Below are 22,862 nucleotides of genomic sequence, written 5' to 3'. Positions count from 1 at the left end.
TCACCTGGGTAATTGGGACACATAATGTAATCATTGCATCTGGTCAAAAGTGATTACTGATGCATTTAAATAGGAATAAACAGAGGATTGTGTCTGAAAACAAAATGATTCCAACTTTATGGGCAACAGTGTATATGTGTATATAACATATTAAGTATGACAAAAGTTCTGGTGTTGTGTGTTCAGTCAGGATCATTTTAGGATGACCTATTTTGCCCTTTATGTTTTCACGTCAGCACACTTAACTTCTCCTTTATCACCACAGTCCATCAAACTTGGAACCAATGTTCTCCCTTTCATTCTTGCTGTTATATTTTAAAAATCACAAATGATTTTATTCTCCTGATATGAAAAATGTATGTCTAATAAAATTCTTTCCAACTGGACTTTATTATGCAGATCTCTGTCTTTGTATTGCTCAGCATGTCACAGCACACTCTTTCTGTGTCACTCCTCATCCATATGATGCCTCTACCCATCCTGCTCGAACACTCTGGTTTTCTCATACCCATCATCTTTCTTTTTTTCTCAGCCCATTAAACCATGGTTCAAGCCAAGCTGTGCTGTCTCTTTGTTTCCCCTACGCTTCGATCGATCTGACATGGCCCGGCCTCCAGCAGCATAATGGCCATCAAGATACACAGGAACTCAGCACAAACTGACTGGCTTAAACAATACCAGCAACAATACCATCACATAAGGACAATACAGGCCAGACAGATTTCAGTGAACAATGGTGTATGCTGCAGTGTGTGTGTGTGTGTGTGTGTGTGTGTGTGTGTGTGTGTGTGTGTGTGTGTGTGTGTGTTACCAGTATGCCCAGCAGGTTGCACAAGGACCCTCCCTTGTCAGTGGTTTGCTAAATTCTCTGTATTGTTTAACCACATCCCATCTCCTAATCACTCTGACAACCACACACACACACACACACACACACACACACACACACACACACACACACACTGGGTATACTCAGAACATAGCTCAGACTCTGGTGAAATATAGGCCAAATGATGCTGCTTTGTGGGTATTTGCATTTCACACATCATGGATCTAATAATTGATTTACAGCTGGACATCAAAGTTGGAGTTTTTGGAAAGTTTTGAAAAACCTGAAATCTTAAAAAAAGACAATACTGGACTTAGTTATCTTTTTATGTACTTGTAATTTCAGCATCTTGATGGACAGATGGATGAAGCTTCAGTGCTCAGTACTGTAGTGACAATATCAGGCTGAACGTGTTGATGGACGGATGAATTTAAATGTTGGATATTATATGACAGGAGCTCTAAGACAGTGAGACAGTAAGCCATGTAAGGCTCCATCTTTGTGTTGTCATACCAGAACAATGAGTAATTACTGTGAGCGTAGTTTATTACCACACCTCAGATTTGTGTAATATCCTTGGATTAGTAATAAAAACAGAAGGCACAAAGGATTGTGCAGGATTACATCAAAATGGAACATCGTCATCTGCAGAGACTGCTAGCATCCAGTGCTACGCAAACTGGCCAAGGATCTGAATCTGGCCTCAGATCTGTGTAACAAAAGTCCCTAAGGAGCAGGTCGATCAACTTCTGTGCTCATTGACACCAGGGTAAAGAAATACCATTTATAGAACTGGCACAGGAGGAAGAGACTTAAAGCTTTTATTAAAGAGACAACAACAATCATTCAGACCATTCTGTGACACTATCTGCGTTTCAACTTTGCCTTACTTGAATGTCTTGGTTTTCATTTCAGCACCCATGTTAACGGATTAGATCAGACACATTGCCTGCGTGACACCTCACGGCTGCATCATGTGATCCAGAGCTTCTGTGTCTCGACTGTTTTTCACGCGTTACGCTTCTGGATGCCACCGCCACACAGTGTTCCCAGCATAAAGAATGAAGTCCCAAACCTCAGGTGTTTGGTTATCACCATTGGCGGAAACTGTAGAAATATATCACTGTAAAAATAGGTTCAGCAGAATTATCCAGTATCACTTTATTGGATAATCAATAGCGCTCTGGTCAGTTGTATTATAGGATATTGAAGGCATAGCTCAGGTTATTAGGTGTGGGGTTGTGTGAGGTACTTATAGCCAGTGTGTTACTTGCAGTAGATTTAGATCAGCTCCCAGTTTAGAGAAGCAGCAGGAGAAGCTGAGTGATGAGCTGCTGTGGACAGGGTCAGCAGAGAAAAACAACCACTTTAAAAAAAACAGCTCAAACAGCCGTTCTTGTTAAGGCTTATTTAAGGTTCGAGGATGTTTGTGGTACTTTTACTTAGAAACTAGAATCACCTCCTGGTGGTTGTCTGCCTCCTCCACTCAGACTAGTTTCAGGTTTATCCAGAGCCATAGAAAATATGAATCATTTGTGTGAAACTTTGTCATAATTGTGTGAAGTCTTGAGTAATGGCTAAAAATGTTTTATGCAGTCACACTGACCTTGACCACCAAAATCGAATCAGTTCATCCTTGAGTCCCAGTGAATGTTCTATCAGAGCATTAATGAGATACTGTGTCTACGAGGAACGGTACCTACGGATGGACGGACAACCCAAAAACAATATGCCTCTGGCTCTGGCTGTCGCTGGCGCCAAGGCATGAAGGAGGAAGAAAAACAAAAATGATTATTATTAACATGACTTTAATACAAAATATGACAACTAGCTTGCAAACTATTATTTGTACTGGAAGTTGTCCAGTTCAGCCTCATAATTGTTAATCATCAATGACAGGTCTACACTCTCCACTATCATCACATCTGACTAATCATCATTTAAGAAACATTCACAGAACTATTTTATAGCTTCAGCTCGTGGTCCTCTAATGGTTTAGCCTGTTGTTCCACAGCAGCAGTCATAATGGACTCCATATTAATGATAATAAGTTTAATATGTTTGTTACTGTTAATGTGTTTTACGTTGTACATTTAATATTTAATAAAGTATGTCATGATTTAAAGTAAATAAATATATATATAATAAATAAATAAATAATTTGATTGCAAAATAATCACTCATGTGCATTTCTCTTGTGTTGTTACCCAGTGATAATATTACTGGACCTCATAATTATGGAAGAGGTACTCAGGAATTTAAAGTCCCTCAAAATTATTAACCCTGTCATCCCTTGTACTGACATATTTCTCATGATATAGGTAACCAATAATTATTTTATTGAAACATACAGTACTGTATATGTAGGAGCTATCTATTATGTCAGTCTATTGATTGTTGCATATAGTTTCAACAGGCCATATCATGGGTGGTAGTGGCAGGTGGAGTCTATATGTGGCACGGGTGCAACAGACCAGTTAATGAGGCATGGGTGACGGGGAGATCGCATGGTTTTTACCACTCACTCTCCAGGCACAGGGAAGCAGAAATAGACACAATAATAAACTCTGGCTCTGACACAGGCTGCTGACAGAGTCCTGGGTTAAAGAGTAACAGCACACCTGGACAACTGTAATAACCTGTGAGATAAGGAAAGACTTTTACTTTCAATATCACCATCTATCACCACCGCTGATTACAAAGAGTAAGAGGCACATTAGCACCACCCCACCGGGTTACTACAACAGTGATGCTGCAAACAACAATCTGAGCCCTCTCACTGTCATCTCCAGCAGCAGGGGGTGAACATAGTGGAGCAGTGAGCAGAGTAAGAGCCTGATATTTCTCTCAGAAGCTGGTGGAGACTGAAACACAACTGGGCACAAACACCACACAAAATAACCCTCATGTAGTGTTTATTGTTGTATGAAAAGGCAACTGTTTGCTAACATGTTAGCCAGCATTCAGTCTGTAAGTGTTACAAGAAGGTGTGTTTGCTATATTTATTATCATCATAAACAACATTTCAAGAATAAAACATGAAAAAAATGAAAGGAGTTCAAGATGAATGGGATTAATCCACTGTCTCCCACATAAACAACAATACCAGGTTATAACTATATCAACATAGTGTATATGTCCTGCTGCCTTCAGGTGCTGCAGGGATTTAATGAACTGAAGCAGAAACTTTTAGTACACAGTTTACAGTATATAGCAGCTGTGGATAAAAGCATTAAACGTTCAGGTTGATCTGACAGTGGAGAAATATGTAATACAGGGCTTGAAATGAAAGAGAAAGTGAGCTACTGTGCTTTTTCAATTTTTAATTCAATTTTATTTGTATAAAACAAAAAAAAAACATTATCTCAAGCCACCTTACAGGGTGAGGTCACGACCTTACAGTATAATAGAGAGAAACCAACAGTTCCACCATGAGCAGAATGTGGTGACAGTGGAGAGAAAAAAACTCCCTTTAACAGGAAGAAACCTCCACCAGAACTAGGGTTAGGGTGGGGAGGGGGTGGTGGTCTGCCCCAACTGGTGGGTGGGGGAGAGAGAGAGACGAGGAACAGCTGTAGCCTATATACTGTTCATTGTTGATAGGGTGAAAATATACACAAAGGTAATGGCGTTATCAATAATAATGAAAATGATAATAATTTTCTCATGATTAGATTTGTCTTTTTTGCTTATTTTTAATATCTTAGTAATTGGCTCTGTTTCCCAGTCTCCCACCCAGTTTTTCAGCAGTTGTGTTCTCTCTTTGTCCCTCCCTCTTTCTCTCTCTCTCTTTCTCTCTCAGCTTTTATGCTCCTCACCTGTGGAACAAACTTCTTAAGACGTCACTGTTTACTGCAGCTCACCAATAAATCACTTACATAACTTTCTTTTTTAATCTTGTGCATTTGCTTGTTGTTAATGTCTTTCATCGCAACAGCATTTCTTTGAAAATGGTGTCCTAAGTTTCCGACCCGATGTTATGACTTATTGAAATATCTTTATTTTTATTTCAATTTGTTTGTAGTGTTTTTAAATGATATTTTAATGTCATCTTACTCTTCTATTTCTAATCTATTTCCACACCTCTGTACAGCACTTTGAATTGCCTTGTGTCTGAATGGTGCTGTATAAGTGAACTTGCTTTGCCTCTAACTGTGTTGGTTATTGCATAAAAGCCAACTCATTTACAAAACTCTTCAGACCACACCTCTAACAATGTTTAACTGTACATAAGAAAGACATCCACTGCTGTGTCCTTGAATGATTCCAAAAAAATGAAAATAATAAACAGATTCACTGACAAAATGAGACTGAAATATTTTGTTGACTCAAACTAAACAAAGTCAGTCAAACAGCTACAATTGGAGTAGAACTACAAGGTAGGCAAAATTTTCATTTTCAAAACAGGTGCCAAAATTATGCAGACTTTAAATGTCCATGTAGTCTAAAGGTCTCTGTCCATGTGTAGTGTGATTATAGATCAGGTCTAGGTTCTATATTAATACTGTGAAAGTATCAAAGCCTCAGTCCACAGAGAAATGCACACAGCCTGTATTCAGAAACTGAGCCTTAAAACCAGCCGTCAGGACTTCTGGAACTTTGTGATGTCACAACAAATCAGTCACCAAGCCCCGCCCACCTGGACCCACCATCCAATCTTGCAGGATTTGGTTTCTCTGAGAGTTTACCTGAAATCTGGAGGAACCTGACAATCCACCAGTCCATTCACTTCAGCAATCTGTAAGTGTACAATGTTCGCTAAGTAAGACCGATGCAGCGACCCAGACAGATAAAGGCACAGCGGATGCAGCGGTACAGTGGCCTGAGGACGGGCACTATCCTGTGACAATTGACCATGTTTGCGCCGGGAAATATTTTGAGTTGGATAAAGTAGAAGACAATCCCAGGATCTGTTACTCTCAGAAGATTATACTATGGACAATCTGATGCGGAAAACAATGCAAGTTTGTCTGAGCCCTCTCAAAGCACCCAGGAATCACTTACTTCAGCAGACACCCATAGAGAAGATAGGCTTTTTCTAGTTTTCGAGGAACAGTTAAAACAATTGTTTCAGCACTGCTCAAAGTGTGGCTCCTTGATCATCAAGGAGGAATAAAGGATCACAGTTGACTGTAGAGCTCACATGTGCCAACGGCTGTATTTACAGATGGCAGTCTCGGTCTACTCTGACTGGGACCAAAGGGGCAGGAAACCTGCTTTTGGCTGCATCAGTTTTTTCAGTGGCATCCATTTTGCTAAATTTGAACGATTCTGTAGGAACATGAACCTCAAAACAATAAATGAGGACACATACACAACACTGAGGAAAAAGTTTGTGTTTCCTCTTATTGAAAAAACCTGGTCCAAAGAGCAGAGTGCAGTGCTATGTAGCATGAAATCACAAGAAGCAAAAGTTGTGCTCTGTGGAGATGGCCGGTGCGACTCTCCTGGCCACTCAGCCAAATACGGCACTTACACTTTTTTAGATGCGCAGAGACGAAAGGTTATCGACTTTCAGGTAATAAGCTGCACCCAAGTTTCAAGCTCTAATGCTATGGAAATCAAAGGTTTTAAGGAAGCTCTTAAAACCATGGAAGAAAATGGAGTGAATGTCTCAATCTCAACTGACAGACATCCACAAATTGTAAAACAAATGAGGGTCCATAATCCAGAAAAAACAAATCGACCCCTGGCATGTGGCAGAAGGAGTGTCAAAAAAGTGGCTGCTGCAGCTAAGAGGAGGGAATGTGAGGACCTGGGAGAGTGGACTCCATCCATTATAAATCACTTGTGTTGGAGAGCACAAACCTGTGAGGGTGACGCTGAGCTGTTTAAAGAGAAGTGGATATCAGTAATACACCATGTTACCAACAGACACAACTGACATTTTGGATATGATGTGATGATCCATGCCTCCTGCTGCTCTGGATCATAACAACAGTGCAAACAGGGAACAGGTCAGTGAACTATCACCCCTTTGTAAGCATCATGTGTCACTGGATATTGTACATTAAACTGTTGCTGACGCCTTTTTATCTATTTTCAATGTATTTCCCATATTTCTGTTTTGTTTTTGTTTCTTTGCACAGGCTGTTTATCAAGATGGGGAGAGTGTTGGTGAACCCCAGTTCAAAATGTCATGGAGCAAAGTCTACAAGACATTCAGAGCAAGACCAGTGGCTGTTGAGAAAGATTATTGTTACATGAAGGAAATGGTGGCTGATGTTCTCTCCTCTGTATCTGGTTCAAACCGAGGCTTGGGCGCGGTAGAGAGCCGAACACAGTCCACGGCTCCACAACAGAGAAACATCCAGATCACAGATCATTTTTCAAACGCAGCAGTTTTCACGTTTCAAGTAGTAACACCAGCAATGTTCAAACCCACAGCTTTCATTTTAAATTCTAGTCAGGAAGTTTGTGTTTTCATGGACACATCTAAGTATTTTTCATATCGGGGTACGGTTCGTATAAATGTTTTCATTGAAGTCATTAACATTTTTGTATGATACCCTATTTTGTTGAGCTGTGCAACACATGCTTCTGATGATATGGATTCAAATGTGAACTACAGTTTAAATATCATTAAAATCTCTCCTTCATCTACATCTGCATGATCATTATCTACATCTTCAAACCCTGTATAGATTCCACTTGGGTCAGAGTAGATATTTCTTATTTCGTTAACTGCACATGATGGAATGACTCTGCGGATTCTTCTCCCCAGCTTTCCATGAACCCACCATGTAAACTGACGATATGAGGCGTATCTGTAAGACCAGAAATCAGAATGTTTGAAAAAAACATACTGTTGAGTTACGAATGACTGATACAAGTTGTTTGCATTAACCTGTAAAACTACTATAGTCTTCGCATAAAGGCAACAGTCCTAGGAGAATTTTTGTCATCATTTGTTGAGTGTACTGTATGCACAGGTAAACTGTTATAGCTGAAACTACGCAACCATCAGTCCTTCAATGTCTTGAAATACAAACATGCCACCTTAAGGGAAAAATAAAATTCATATTTCACATAAATACTTTACATAAACGTCTATGGTTTTTCATCTGAGGACTTGCAAATACAGAATGCTACTCCTATAGAAATACTATTTAGTTCTCTAGTAGATATGACATGGTGGTGCAATCTAATATGTGCAAAATAATGCAAGGACACTGTTTGGTGTAATTTCATGCTTTTTAATCCTGTTGGTTAAAAAATGTTACAATATGCAACAATACAAATACCCAGAATTCAATCACTTGCCTATTGGTGACCTGGTTCTGATTTGGTAGTCCAGCACTGTCCTGGTCATGGAGGCTGACGAGGGCAGCCCATAGAACATCCCGATTAATGCAAACTGCAAACAAGTTCTCATGTGCCATGATGCACGGAACATCTGTAAATACAATCATTAATCTGTAAGCATCGTGTCAGTGCGTTTCACTGTATATTCTCATAACCTATAAAGCATACGAGAGGGGTGGATGCTAATCTCTAAAATTACTGATATTGAAATACATTTATCATAAAACAATCCATGCTTACCTTGAACAGCTGCTGACAGAAAGCTCTTTACAAGAAAGGCTCTCCCTCTCTGTCGGCATAGACAAGTAGTTGCTGCACTGACACCATCGATTATGTCCCGCTCTCCCCTCCTCACCTCTCTGATTGTCTTCATTATGTTCATTTTGATTAATGTCTCCTATGTTGTCCTCGTTAGTGTTGCGCTCGGGTTCAAATTAAAAAGGCTGAACAGAAGACATGTTTATCTCGCTGACAGGTACAATTTGATGTCATTACCCAGACTGCATTGCGACATAAATACCAATGGCAGCTTACAAATAAAGGGATTCTTTCCAAATTTTATAAAAAACGAACAAATTTAGAATGTTTTTAATACAACATTCATAAACCTAATGCCAACGTTAACCTAATAAGGCCCACAAGTCTTAATAATCAGGGTTCCTTTTAAAAGGTGGTATTATGTCATCGTTGTGTAATCAGCTTGTTGTATTGCCAAAAATCCACAAATGCTGCTGTAAAAAAATGTGACAAATGACTGTTTTCAACAGTAACAGTGTGTTAGATATAGAGTGTTGGTGTGTGTCTGTGCTCCTGGTCACATAGAGGGACACAGAGGAAGAGGAGACGTGCAGATACAGTCAGATGACACAGTTCCAGTGTGACTGAAGCACCTGCTGCTCTGTGTGCACCATGTGGACATCTGGTCCATTCACTAAACCAGGACAGCTTACTGAGATCTGTGCTGTGCTATTTGCCCATCTGCTTTTTTTTGATAAAGCTTGGTAACTGCATCCATGCTAATGTACATTTGATATCCATTTTACAGATGGTAAATGTTTCACTTATGATGACAGGAAATAAAACGATGGACTTCCATCTGGTTCAAAGGTGATTCAGGATGACTGGCTGCGCCACTGTCTGCTGTCTGGTTGTTTTCGCTGTTTCCGCTAACATTATTCAGTGTTTGTAGAACAGTGTTTTAATTATTTGTGAAACTGATATGATCCAATACAAACATCTCAACAACAAAGAGAAAAGTTCAGTTTAACCATTTACAGCAAAACTTAACTCAAGGTCCACTTACTAACTTTCTCTGGCTGTGTCACACTACATGGTCTTCCTCAGCAGATGTGTGAGCAAACTGATGTGAGATGTGGTCAAAAAAGCTGGTTAGTGGATCTTGAGTTAAGATTTGTTTCACACTAAATGAAATATATTATTATTATATATTCATATTCATTTCATTCAAATCAAATCAGGTCAACAGCTCTTTCCAAAGACAGCGTAAATGTGATGTGGTGTGTGTGTGTGTGTGTGTGTGTGTGTGTGTGCGTGCGTGCATGCATGTGTGGGTGTGTTTGTTTGTGTGTGTGTCTCCCACCTTTAGTAAAAGTTGCTACCAGCACACTCCTGCTGTGTGTGTTTGTTACACGGGACACTAGAAGATCAGTTAAGCACACGAACACACACACACACACACATACACACACACACACTCCCACATGCACACTCACACACACACACACGTTCCCACATGCACACACACACACACACACACACCTGTCAGAAACAACAGTCTACCACTGATTAAAGGTACTTTCATTATTCTAGTGCCATCTGAAAACATACAGCTGAGTCATGCAGACTGAATATGACATCAGGTTTTCTGGTAGCCTTTGCTTGACCCCCCCTCCACGTCTCCAGACATTTAAAGACCTCCATACTGCAGGACCTAACCTCCCTCCCCCTCAGTCAGTCCTCAAGACTGAAGTGTCTGAGTGACATGTCACTGCTGTCTCAGCTTTATGAGCACAGACAGTGTGAAGGAGCACTGTCACACACAGCAGGTGTGTGTCCTTCATGACATGAAGAGGATCCTCCTGTTGACCATGTAGGCTTAATACAGTTCACTTCATTCTTTTTTTACTATGATAAAACTCAGCGATGTAGACTGAAGAGAGGACTGTAAAATGTCTTGAAGATCGTTCATTGAACTCCTCATATTGAATGATCCTATTGCTTGAAGTCTGTGGATGACAGATGATTAGTGAGGATCCAGCCTCAGTCTAGTACAGAGCAGACTCTCACTTAGTTGGACTTAGACTATGTTTAGAATCACCTACTAACAAACTTTCCATACTAACGTCAAAATGAGTAGGTACTGCGTTCCAACTGCATAATATGTGAATTTCGTTTGTGTGAGAAATACCTGGATGCTGCTCTGGACCAAGGACCGGCCGGCTGCTGTCCACAAATCCCCTAAATCGTGGCAGCATATTTACGAAGAAATGTTACTCATATAAACTGACCAAAAATATGAAATCTACATAGTAACATTCTTGTCTGAAAAAATATTCAAACTTAATAAAGTGATGTATTTACAGTGTTTTTTAGCAAATATTACAACAGCTTTCAGCCTTCTTTAAAATCCCACCAGTCATCGTTGTTGCTGTCAGTTTGTGCCAAATGCATTCTGGGATACTGGATGTATACTTTGAACAGCCAGCTTGGTAATGGCATACTAATTTGTTCATTAGTATGCAGTAGTATGCAGTATATACTCAGGTAGTATGCATTATATACTCATTGAGTACATAGTAGGCGGTTGCTAGTAGGCAGTACGTAGTAGGCGGTTGCAAATACAGCGTTTCTATGTAAGTGTCATATTTATCAGTGTGAAACAGGTCAATTCAACATGTATATACACTAAGAGGGGGATTCTGTCAGTTTGAAACTACAACTCAATGTGACTACGGCTCAGTTCCACAAAAGATCTTAACTCAAGGTCCACTTAATAGCTTTCAGCTGCATCTCTTGGTCATCTTCAGCAGATTCCCTTTGCTCAGTTGTCATAGTGGGAGCTTCAGTCATATTATAGCAAGTGGTTGTATATGAGTGAAGATCATCTGTACATTTCCTTTGGGAACAGCAGTTAGAAGAAACCACCGTGTGATATGAAAAGCCATGCAGCGTGCAGTGTCTGATTGAGAGCAGCTTCAGGGCTCCTTGTTCTGTGGTAGATTCTCAGTGTGTGTGAAACTCGACTAGAGGGATGAACATCATCCTTCCCTCCTCTGGTGTTTATATGATGGTGGTGGGGAGCACTGTCTGACACATCAACTGGGTTGAGATATGTGAAGGTCAGAGCCCTGTGGTCTCTGTGGAAGCATCTACATTCAGTATGTTTCTATTACATTTTTTTCATTTGCTAACGAGCACTGGTCAATACTGATACTTCTTTTTCAAAACTCTTCACACAGTCTGCATTACAAACATGCGTCTCAGCTAAACAGTTCATCTCACCTCCAAAACTCTCTCACCAACAAAACACATCATACATGTCTCAAAATAATAATAATAATAATCAACAACACTGGAAAGTCTCACTCAGGAAGCAAACACTGTCACTCTTTACACACTGAACTACCAAATACTAACAACAGAGAGCATTATATAAAAGACATTTTATCTTTAAAGTTTGAAAGATTTTTTTTAAGATAAATCAGTATTTTATTATAGAATTAGATCTTTGCACTTTATTGAGTGTCCTCAACTATTGTATATTGTTTATTGTAACAAGAATGAATCAGCAATGCAGCAATTTGCTTCAATTACATTTATGTTTTCTATATCTTTGCATAGTGATTTACAGTACTTCATGTATAACATATTCACTCCCTCTCTTCTGCACTTGGCCACATGTTTTTGTCAACATCACATCTTATGTCTTCTCTGGCAATGCACCTTGGGAAGAATCTTTTAGAATGTCTGATCCAACCCTGGCAGGCTTCAGGAGAAATATCTCCACACCCTGCATTCATGGCGTCCAGCAAGGACAGCTGGTCATGTGACAGAGAAAGTGGTCATTAACCTTCCACCTCCACGTGGAGAAAAACTCTTCTATGGGGTTCAGGAAGGGCGAGTATGGAGGCAAGAAAAGGACAGACATCCTGGGATGTGCAGCAAACCAGTCAGTGACTGCAGCAGAGTGTGTGATACGCCGAATTTTAATCCCCAACACAACAACAAATGCTGTGTTTTTGCCTTTGACCTCTCTCCCCTACTGGCAACAAGTTGATTATGGAGGTCATCCAGAAAAATGAGCCTCTCTGTATTGCAGGGACCAATGAGAGGTTCGTACAAAGCAAACCATGATTGGAGAGGGCTGCACACATTGTAAAGTTTTGCTCCTCTCTGGCCTGGGACACCCACCAGTTGCTCCGCGTGCCCAATGACGTTCTCTTCCTCTGCACGTGTTTTTGCCAGGATGAATCGCGCTTCATCCACAAAGATGAATATATGTGGAGCTGGTCATGGCCTCCATCTCCATTACCGTCTAAAATAAAGTCAATCACAGTTTGAGTGGCAGCCATTATGCAGAGCTGTGCATGTATTCTGTTTGGTTATTGAACAGACACTTACTGCTGACTTATTGATAACCGAGTTCTTCACACGTTCTCCACTTTCTTTCAATGGTCCTGTGTACAACTGCTTCATCCGTTATTTATGTTTTCAAAGGACTCTGCGATTGTTTGTTGTGCTGACCGTGTTCACACTGCAAAAGTAACCTTGTCTGCCAGCACTCTGTCCTGAAGGTCTCTCAGTTTTATGGCATTGTTTGCAGTGACCGTGTCAATGAGAAGAGTTCCTGGGCATCTGAAAAGATTCGGGCCTCTCCCTCCTGCAGGAGGCGACCTTTGAATCCTACATACGATAATATAAAACACAAATCAATCAAATACATTTTCAAAAATGTCAGTAGATATGAAATATAAACATAGTGTACTGTACTGTGAAATTCAGTTCAATAGTTGAGGGATTCATGTCTCACCTGTTGTTTTGCCGGAAAATTCTCAATATCGATGCAACTGTTGAACGCCGCAGGTTTGGCGCTGGCCTTCAGTCCATGATTCACCACATGGTCAATAATTGTGGCCCTCATCTCATCAGAGACACACAGCTCCTGGTCTTCCTCTCCCTGCCACTCTTCCCTCTCCACCCAGTCTGTCCTCTTTGACCCATATTTCCAAAAAAACCATTCAGAGGCCATCCCCTTTTAATCTGCTTGCTACAGTAATGAGGCCAAACACAGGTCACCTGCAGGTGTTCAGCTGCACACTGCGCTCAGCTGTGTTTTTGGAATTATTATTATTTTTAGTTTTATTGGTCAATATTTTGATATTATTTTCTATAGATTTCAATGTGGCTGCAGCAGAAATGCACATTTTTTTCCATCATTCTGTTTTGATTGTGTTTTTAACTGTTTTGAACAAAGTGTGTTAGCATTTGAAAAATGTGCTGCAGAAGTGAAGTGTTTTGCAGGTGGTGGACTCTGAGTGAGAAAGGAGTTCATGAATTTTGGTAGCTGTGGTCACTGAATGCATTTTGTGTAAAGGAATGAAAAGTGATTCACAGTTTGCTCCACATAGACTCTGTTTCACTGACTGTGTGAAGAGTTTTGACAATCTGACTTCAGTTTTGACCAATGCTTGTTAGCAATTGAAAAAAAACTGTAATCCAGGCTTTTTCCTTTATGTTTAAGTGGTTATGAGTGATTATATACTCACATGATAATGGTTTATTATGTATCTGCGCCGGCGACAGCCAGAGCTGGAGGCATATTGTTTTTGGTTGTCCGTCCGTTCCACTCTTGACATGATATCTCAGTAACACCTTGACAGAACTCCCTTAAATTTGGCACAAAAGTTCACTTGGACTCAAGGATGAACTGATTAGATTTTGGTGGTTAAAGGTCAAAGATCAAGGTCAGTGTGACCTTGATCTTTGACAAAACACTTTTTAGCCATACCTCAATACTTTACACAGCAATTATGACAAGTTTCATACAAATATTTAATAATATTTTATATGACTGAATAAAAAGAGATGTAACCTGAAACTAGTTTGAGTGGAGGAGGCAGACAACCACGAGGAGGGGATTCTAGTTTACTGTTATAAGAGTTTGCCCATTGAGTCATTTCATTTGGAAATTTGAGCATGTTGTGTATAAATAAACGGTTAGGGTTGGTTACTGCTGCTGTCCTTCAGAGTGATGTAAACTCCAGCAGCTCTCTGTCCCATCCACCGTCCAGAGCCCTAATGATGAATTTCAGATAGTTCTCTTTGTATGTCCCAACTCATGAAACATGTGACCCACCTGATGATAGTCAGCCCAGTCTCACTCTGTATCTCTAAAACTTTGTTCAAATAGAGAACAGACAGGCCTCTAGAAATCTGCATTTAATTCAATCCGTAAAATCAACTGCCTGAATTCCTCTGTACCTCACTGTGTTTACATTTAGTATGCACTGGTACACAGTTTATGATTGGTGTTTGGGACGTCCCAGTTCTGTGTTTACAGTTTACAGTTCACTGAGACCGCCTTATTTGTCCACCCAAAAACAGTTGTGCATTTAACTGTAGCATTAAGTAAAGCTCCATGTAATAATGCAAACTGGGGTAAGGCATGTTGCTTCAGAGGACCTCTGGGTTTCTATTGATGAAAGTGTGTGAACAGTAACATGGAAATATCAAAATAACATATGAATCAGTTTGGACAATTCATTTGGCCTTTATTTCTATTGTCTTCAGGAGTGTTTCATATGGAATCCATCCTTCATTTCCTGACGAGTGTATCAAGTAAATAATGTGAGGCACTGGAACTGTGATCTTCATTATACCATGAAAAATACTGCAGCAACTGGTCTCTGGTGAACTCCTATTTACAAGTAGCTGGAGTTAGTTTAAGTTTTCAATAGAGACAGTGAAATGTGTTGGAACAATGCAGAACAGTGCTGTAGCTGTCAAATACAATCTGAGACAACATAATCCAGCCAATCAAAGAACCCTGATTTGACATGTAGGGTTTTTTTGGAGTATACAGGGAGTGAACTCATTGCCCACACTCAAGATATCACATTAAAGTCAAACGGTAATCAAACAGTGTAGGCCCATAGGTGTGGTCACTTGGCAGGTGCAGCACATTTTTGGTGGAAAGGAACAGCGGTGAGGGAGGAGAGGGAACATTAAAAGAATTTGAGGATAAAAACTGAGGTGACACAGAAGACAGACAGAGAGAAAGAGAAAAAAGAGCCACTGGGTCTAGGCAGCTGGTGTAATTACAGAGCGGCGAGCACACAGAGAGAAGAAAGGGAGAGAAAAAACAAAAAGTTGTAGAAGTTGTAGTGCCGATCTCCACCTCTTCCCTGCCTCTGTTCAGCCCTCAGCACCTGTCTGCCAGCTGGACAGGCTTCACTTGAAAGTTTCCCACTTCACCTGGACAAGTTTGCTTCATCCCATCATTTTATTTTTACATAGGTAGCCCCATTCTCTGAGGCTTCCTAGTATCTGGGGTCATATTACAGAAACTCCTAATTTGCAGATCCTATCATAACTGTTTGGTAACTATGGTGATTAGGTTTAGGACCTGAAAATTACAGGTGAACAGTTCCTGGGTCAATGTTCATATCCTGACTGAAGACAGGGAAAGTGTTTTACACAAGCTACATAACTTCACAGAATCTGAATTCAACTCTAACTTTAGGATAACTGTTAATCTGACCTGACTTTAACTTCTCCACCTCTTCATCCATATCACTGTTCTTTTATTGCACAACCAACCAAATATCAGCAGACTGAACCTTTTCACTGGGAGACTAATGGCAGACTCTAATGATCTGTTGAAGTTTGATGACAAAACACTTGTTAGTAGAAACAGGTTATCTTAGCCCACTCTCTCTCTCTGTTTCCTGTTACGTTATTGTAAATTTCCCAAAAAGACTATGTTTGGATTTTTCTTCTCAATGAAAAATCTAAAAGGTAACAAAAACACCTCGGTGAGATGAGAAAAGTAGCATTGTTTGCTAGATAACAGACATAAAAGTTGATGACTGATGTTGGAGTGTTTAGGATTTTCTAACCTGAGATAAGACAGGATGAAGTAAGTTGACTAAAGTCAGTTAGGATTTGCTTCTGTAAACTGGGAAAAATCATTCGTACTCTTCCGAACTTACACTTACACTGTAGAGATTATTAAGATTAGATAATAATATATATGTTATTTTATATTGGCAATGAAATGAAAAAACTAAAATTGGAAAGGAAAGGGCATGTTGTCAGCTAGCTAACATTAGTTAGCTGAAGTATAACTTGAGGCTAAAGTTAGAAACTAGCTAACATTAGTTAGCTAAATTGTAGCTGAAGGCTTAAGTTAGAAACTAGCTAACATTAGTTAGCTAAACTATAACTTTAGGCTAAAGTTAGAAACGGGGTCAGCCCTATGTTCCCACAGCCCTATGTTCCCACATTTCTAAGAATGTTTTGAAAATTAGGCCCTATTTTCCCACAGTCTTATATGTTCCCATAGGCCCATGTCCACACTAACCCGGGTAATATTTATCCGGTTAGCCCTTCCGTCCACATTAGAATGGTGAATTCCGAAACTGAAAACGATGCTTTACAAAAACGATCGCTGAGGTGGATAAATGTGAAGACGCCATGGAACGTGGATGCAAAGCGTTCTGAAAACGATTAGTGTGGATGGAGATCGTTTTCATTGTGAATGTGCATGTTTATATTATATATATATATATATAATGTGGACAAGGCCTAAGATTTTTCTCAAAAGGAAACCCTATGGTCCCATATTTCTTAACATAGGGCTGTGGGAACATAGACACGCTCCCGAAGAAACTAGCTAACATTAGTATTCATCCACAGATACTTGACACAATCTAATTCAGTAACTCTGAAGGTATGAAAGTAAAGTGTATTAAACAAGCTAGATAGTTAGCTACTGCTACTTACAGTGCAGAGCAGAGACTTGAGGACGGAGCCACTGATGAAGTGAGACAGGCAGACGAAACGTTAGAAATGGTACAGTCCACTTTAGGAGTGTCACAAGATTCTGTCAGGCATGAATATGGGAAATATATTATAATATTTACAATAAGATGTTTCAACCCCCCAAACTGCTGTTATTACCTATTTTAGAGGGGTCCTCTTAATCAGGGGGCTCAGACCCCCCAATCCCTTCGCAATTCGAACCCTGCCTACTAGAACTACAACTATTACTACTGATACTGTGTCACAGATACAGAACGGGTTGTGTTATTTGTAAATTTGTGTTGTATGTAACATATTGTCCACATCAAATTTAAATCTTTGATTAACTAATTTGAGGGATACATTGTTTACAGTTTTAAAATGTATTTCCTCATTTCTATGCACATGCCAGTTTCCTGAGATTAAGTCACATGACATAAAACTTTAAAGTCAAGATAAAAATCAATGTGACAGCACCAGGTGGTGCTGCAACAGAGAAAATTATGGTATTTTCATTCATTCTCAACACCAACATTTTAAGCATTTGATGCTTTGTAGTGGCTCTTGTGTAATTTAAAGCTGGGATATGAGATGTGACTCACAGCAGATTCAGAATAAACTGCATTGGAGGTTTAAGGCATCAAACATAGGCTGGTGTGTGTCCTCTCTGGCTCTTTGGCTGAAATGTATTGAATGCCATTTTTATTATCTCACAGTTTCAGACCAAAGCAACAGCACCAGAACAGCACTGAATCACACTGAACAAGAATAAAACCAGAGGGTGGCAGTAGTGCAACATCCATACAAACATCAAAGAAGATGAGGAAGATCAGTCTTAAACAATTTAAAACTTTGTCATTTATGTCTACATCTTGAAGAGCACTTATGCGTGTGTGTATTTCTAAAAAGTATTCAATATGGGCCAAAATAGTGTCTGCTGTTAAACCATGTTGGTCACTATGGTCTGCTAACAATAGCATCTCAAATCCCTTGACTCACTTATATATTTATATTTACATGTATTTATATATTCCTACATTTATGCCTAACTCATTTATTTCAGCATTTATTTCATAGCTGTATTTGTTTATTTATGTATTTATTTAATATTGATTAAAATTGCATTCGAAAGAGGTGTGGCACTCGAGATGGCGAAATTGCAATGAAATAAAGTTGAAAAAACTTATAGTGATTGGGAAATCTACAATAAAAAGTAACAGACATAGTAACAATAAATACTTTTAACAATTGTTCTGTTGTTATTCAAATTCTATTAATTCAAATTCATAGTTCATGATCCAGATCTGCCACAATACGGGTTAACGGGTTCTTCCATGTCCCATAATCCATCTCCCCACTAAATTCGGTGTAAATCAGTTCAGCACTTTTTGTGTAATCCTGCTGACAAACATACAAAACAACAGACACGGGTGAAAACGGAGGGAAGTGCAAGTACAGCATCAGTTCTGGCCTTTACTCTTTTGATGAAGTAAAAATCTATTTGAAGTTACAGCCTTTGTCCAATCTGAAAGACTATGACACTAAATCATTTGAGTTCAATTCTATTAAAATGCGATTACCTTGTTTTACCAATAGATGTCAGCATTGTTCTGTATACACACTACGATACCACACGGGGATGTGAAGTCGGTTAAATACCTTATCGTCAGGCGCTTCACATGTAAAGGCTCGTTGGTCTAGGGGTATGATTCTCGCTTTGGGTGCGAGAGGTCCCGGGTTCAAATCCCGGACGAGCCCCATCTTTACTTCATCTATTCGGTTAGATCTATTTGTTTTGTGTAGGTAGAGTGATCTCAGAGCTCACACTCACACTGTGTTAATCAACTTTCTCACAGGGATTTCAAGCACTCTATTATTGTTGCCTTACTTCATGGTTACATAATGCATTCTGGCTGTATTTACTCTATATAAATACATACAACTGTTTCAACTAATACTGCTACAGCAACTCTAGGTATAAGCTAAAGCTGTACAGCTCCTGCTATAGACCATATTGACATCTTCAGGAAAAGTACAGGTGTAATCATTGCGGTGCCGGTTCATAGCCATGGTTTACCGTTATTATTAGTTCCATCTATTAGTGTCTGCTGTGATACCTAGTCTGACAAATGCTGTTACTCACCATAGACTGGTCAAAATACATCTCCTATTAGATCTGTTCTCCTGTGATTACAGCTGATATTGCAACTATTACTGTTAAGAGCTCAGTTAACTAAAGTACTGATATGTAAAGAAAACCTCAGAGTTCACTGACCTTCAACAAGGATAACACACACAACATTCCTTAAAATAGAACCTTTATTATATAAAAATGCTTTTGATACAAAATTTGTCACAAGTGTAAATTACACAAAGCATTTTTAGCTGAGACAACAAATACAGGGTTTTAAGGAGTTTTACTGACACAGTGGTTTGGGGGCGGGGCCTACAGCCCTTAATAAAAATGAGCTGACACACACAGATGCAACGTCAGCTCTGTTATCTGGAAATCCATCTGCAGCCAGTCACCACACATCAGCTGTAATGTCACCTGACAGGAGATGGATTCATCAGACGACAGCGAGTTTCCCACCTCCAAAAGTGCTGGTATCTTTTTCTATCAGGAAACTACACACTCCGCTCACAGATGTCTGCTGGCACTGTGCTGTTAAAATGATAGTAGATGTTCCTGTGAGCACACACACTATTTCTAATAAAAACATGGCAGAAGGGCCAGCTTAAAGGAAGCTTGCTGTGTTGTCCTTTGTGCAAACCCTGTGCAAGAACATGATACAGTCTGTTCAAGAACTCTCTCTGATCCTAAAACCGTTTTCCAACTTCTGTGAGAATGACCTTAGGTTGGTTTATCCAGTATAAACAGCCCAGAGAAGCCAAAACATTCTCCTTCTGTTCGAAAAACACTCATTTATTTCCTAGGAAATATTAATATTATGCTCTTTTCTTTCTGTAAGTGCATAAAATGTCTTCACACTTTTAGTTGCTAGGCCCTGTGTTGATGATCACTAAGTGTTGGACTGGATGTCCAAACCTCCGTCCTGACCATGACAGTACATGATGAGAATCATTGAGAGGGTTTGATCTGTGCAGGCCTTGGAGGTGGGAAAATAACTGCACCACTACATGTACTGGTATAAAGACCTAAAGCGTCAACAGCACCCCCAGAGGCGAGTGTCCAGTAGAAGGTTTGGACAGAAGGAGCAACATGCTGGTGATTCTGATCTGCTTAAAGCCTAAAAATGTAAAGTTTGTCCCAAGAGGTGACACTGTGAAGATTAACTAACATAAAAGTACTTGTCCAAACTAAAACAAGGTGTTCAGTGACTCTTTAAAATCAAACATATTCATCTCCTCAGGAGCATGATGTTGCCTCTTGGTCATCAAATTGATTATGAGACACGAGTCTCTGAAGAGCAAAGGCGAGTGGATCAGAAAAATCATTAGGGTTCAACATCTGTGGACCGGGACTATCCAGAAAATATAATAGAAATCTGTCCAGCAGTTGATCACAGGTCAGGAGAAAAGTGTTCCTGGTGAGTCAGACCTCTGACTCGGTTTTGCAGTGGAACGGTTTCTGCAGGATGTTTTTTCTGTTTTCAGTGGATTTCTGTCTCAGCTCTGTTTACCTCTCACTTTTCTATTTCCAAAGACTCCTTCACACCAAACATGTTGACCGACATAGAAACAAACATAATGATCTACACACGAACACAAATACAAATAACAGAAGTCGCTATAAGAATAATTTGTTATTAACTGTAAAATAGCTTCATGATCTACTGTCAGTATGAGAGTGGTAATTTTGGGCTTTCTGTGAAATTATATGTCATAGTTACTGATATAGTATGTACACAATAGCAGCAAACACACTTTTGGTAAACGGGACGATTAGAGTAAAGAAAAAGTTCAGATTCACAATGAAAAGCATCCACTCAGTCACTGACTTCATTACACATATGTACAATAGCTTTACATCATGATATTCATTTGGTATGTTGTTGTCACGTCTCTACCGTTTAAAAAGGCCCCAGGTTCAACTACAAAGAATTCCCAATCTGAAATGTGAGGGACACAATTTCAAAATAATGTACAAAAGATTTCACACGTTCTCTTGGCCCTGTTCCATCCATCCACTCATCCATTCATCACTCTACACATTCATCCAGTAATCATCTATGAGTTTATCTAACTTCCTACACTAATGTGGAACATTCACATGTACACAGCTGTCCAGTCATCCATCCATCACGCACACATCCACTCGTCTACCTGTCCTCTGTCTTCTGTGGAGCGGTGGATCAGCCAGCGTGAATAAAATAGTAAAATAATTCCTCTCTGATCTATTTTTGTTCATATTATTTTAACACTATGTACAGTCCTGCCACTGGTCTGCCAACAAGGACGCTGTGAGGAAGGAGGAGACAAATGGCAGGAAGCTAAGAGTGGGGGGAGGCGGCATGCCTTCCATGCCTTGGCTTCAGTTTTAATGAATAACTTGAGGCACTGGACTCACACCAGTGCACACTGGTGACTCTCAGTCAGTGTGTTTAGGCTCATACTTGGACAGACGGAAGTGGCCCAGCAGAGGAATGAAAAGTAAAGAGGGAGCTGCTGGCTGTACTCACTCATCATCTCCTCCTTGTGTCCTGCACAGAGACAGGAAGGGCCTGAAACCTTCAACCTGCCGCAGTGAGTGAATGTTGGAGCAGGATAGGTGGACGACAGAAATACGACTGATCAGGTGATGGCCGCCCTGAAAGCTCCAGGGTGACTGGAATGATGAAATGACCAAAGTGGGACCTTGAACAAGGCACTTGAGTCTAACCAGCTGATATAAAGCAGCATGTGTGAGCCGGTCAGGGCTGGAAGTTGGCACATGAGTTCTTTCCCTAGTAAAGTGGGCCAGACCAGGCCAGTTCTGGGTGAGGCAAGCACACTTTGTCCATTCCTTCCTCACAGGGCTCTCTGGCTGTTGGAGGGTCACGAGGAGTCGGTGCAGGGCGAGGGAGGAGGGGGGCACAGGTGGAAGTAGGAACGCTCTGTGGAAGGGGACGGGGGGCAGCTCTCCTCAGCTGACAGGTACTGGGAGCGGGGAGTCGGGGGTGGAGGGTAGGGGTCCGAGTCTGAGTTCAGGTCCATATAATACTTATTGTGTTTGCCGTGGCTACCGTGGCCCGTGGCCTTCCAGCGGCCTGCTGACGACGCCAGCCCAGCCGGCAGGTGGTGGGGGGTGTAGTCACTGTCGCAGACGTCGGTGCTGCAGGGTGTGGTGGGTGGGGCAGCACCACGGACAGGGTGGTAGGGTCTGATGGGGAGTGGACACAGAGTTAGATCAGGATTCAAGTTCACTTCTGCTTAATCTTCATTTGAACCCAGAATAAGAGTCTCCTCGACAGCAGAGACAGCTGGACCCCAGCAAAGTCTACACTAACAAGAAACCTATGTATGATTTCCAGGTATTTATATATTGAAAGTCAACTGATGTTCTAATGAAGCTGCTCTCACGTCAGGTGTGCAGGGGGGTTTCTCACTTCACAGTTACACTGAACTTTCTGTCTCTCTGCTTAGCCAGGTAGGTAAAGACAAATGGAGAATTGTGAGACATCCTTCAGACAAATAGCCTAGTCTGCCTGATTAGACACTATGGCTTTAACCCTCTGAGGTCGAC

The 22,862-nt window shown here is 40.4% G+C and overlaps 1 protein-coding gene and 1 non-coding gene across 2 annotated transcripts in view; one reads left to right on the top strand and one right to left on the bottom strand.

The window, feature by feature from the left end:
- Positions 1-18,862: 18,862 nt before the first annotated feature.
- On the top strand, positions 18,863-18,934 carry trnap-ugg. Its single transcript has one exon. It is a non-coding gene; the product is annotated as a tRNA-Pro (tRNA).
- A 547-nt stretch (positions 18,935-19,481) lies between these two features.
- Positions 19,482-22,862, bottom strand: part of lrp5 (LDL receptor related protein 5) — a 77,841-nt gene continuing 74,460 nt past the window's right edge. Inside the window, exon 29 of the mRNA XM_022762993.1 lies at positions 19,482-22,499. Within this exon, the coding sequence (XP_022618714.1) occupies positions 22,175-22,499 (325 nt within the window). The 3' untranslated portion in view covers positions 19,482-22,174. The remainder of the gene's footprint in view (positions 22,500-22,862) is intronic.

This window comes from Seriola dumerili, unplaced genomic scaffold, assembly GCF_002260705.1.
Source record: "Seriola dumerili isolate Sdu_G_001 unplaced genomic scaffold, Sdu_1.0 BDQW01000465.1, whole genome shotgun sequence".
In the NCBI taxonomy this organism is placed as follows: Eukaryota; Metazoa; Chordata; class Actinopteri; order Carangiformes; family Carangidae; genus Seriola; species Seriola dumerili.
The sequence above is the reverse complement of the archived record's forward strand: the minus strand, read 5'-3'. Positions and strand labels throughout refer to the sequence as shown.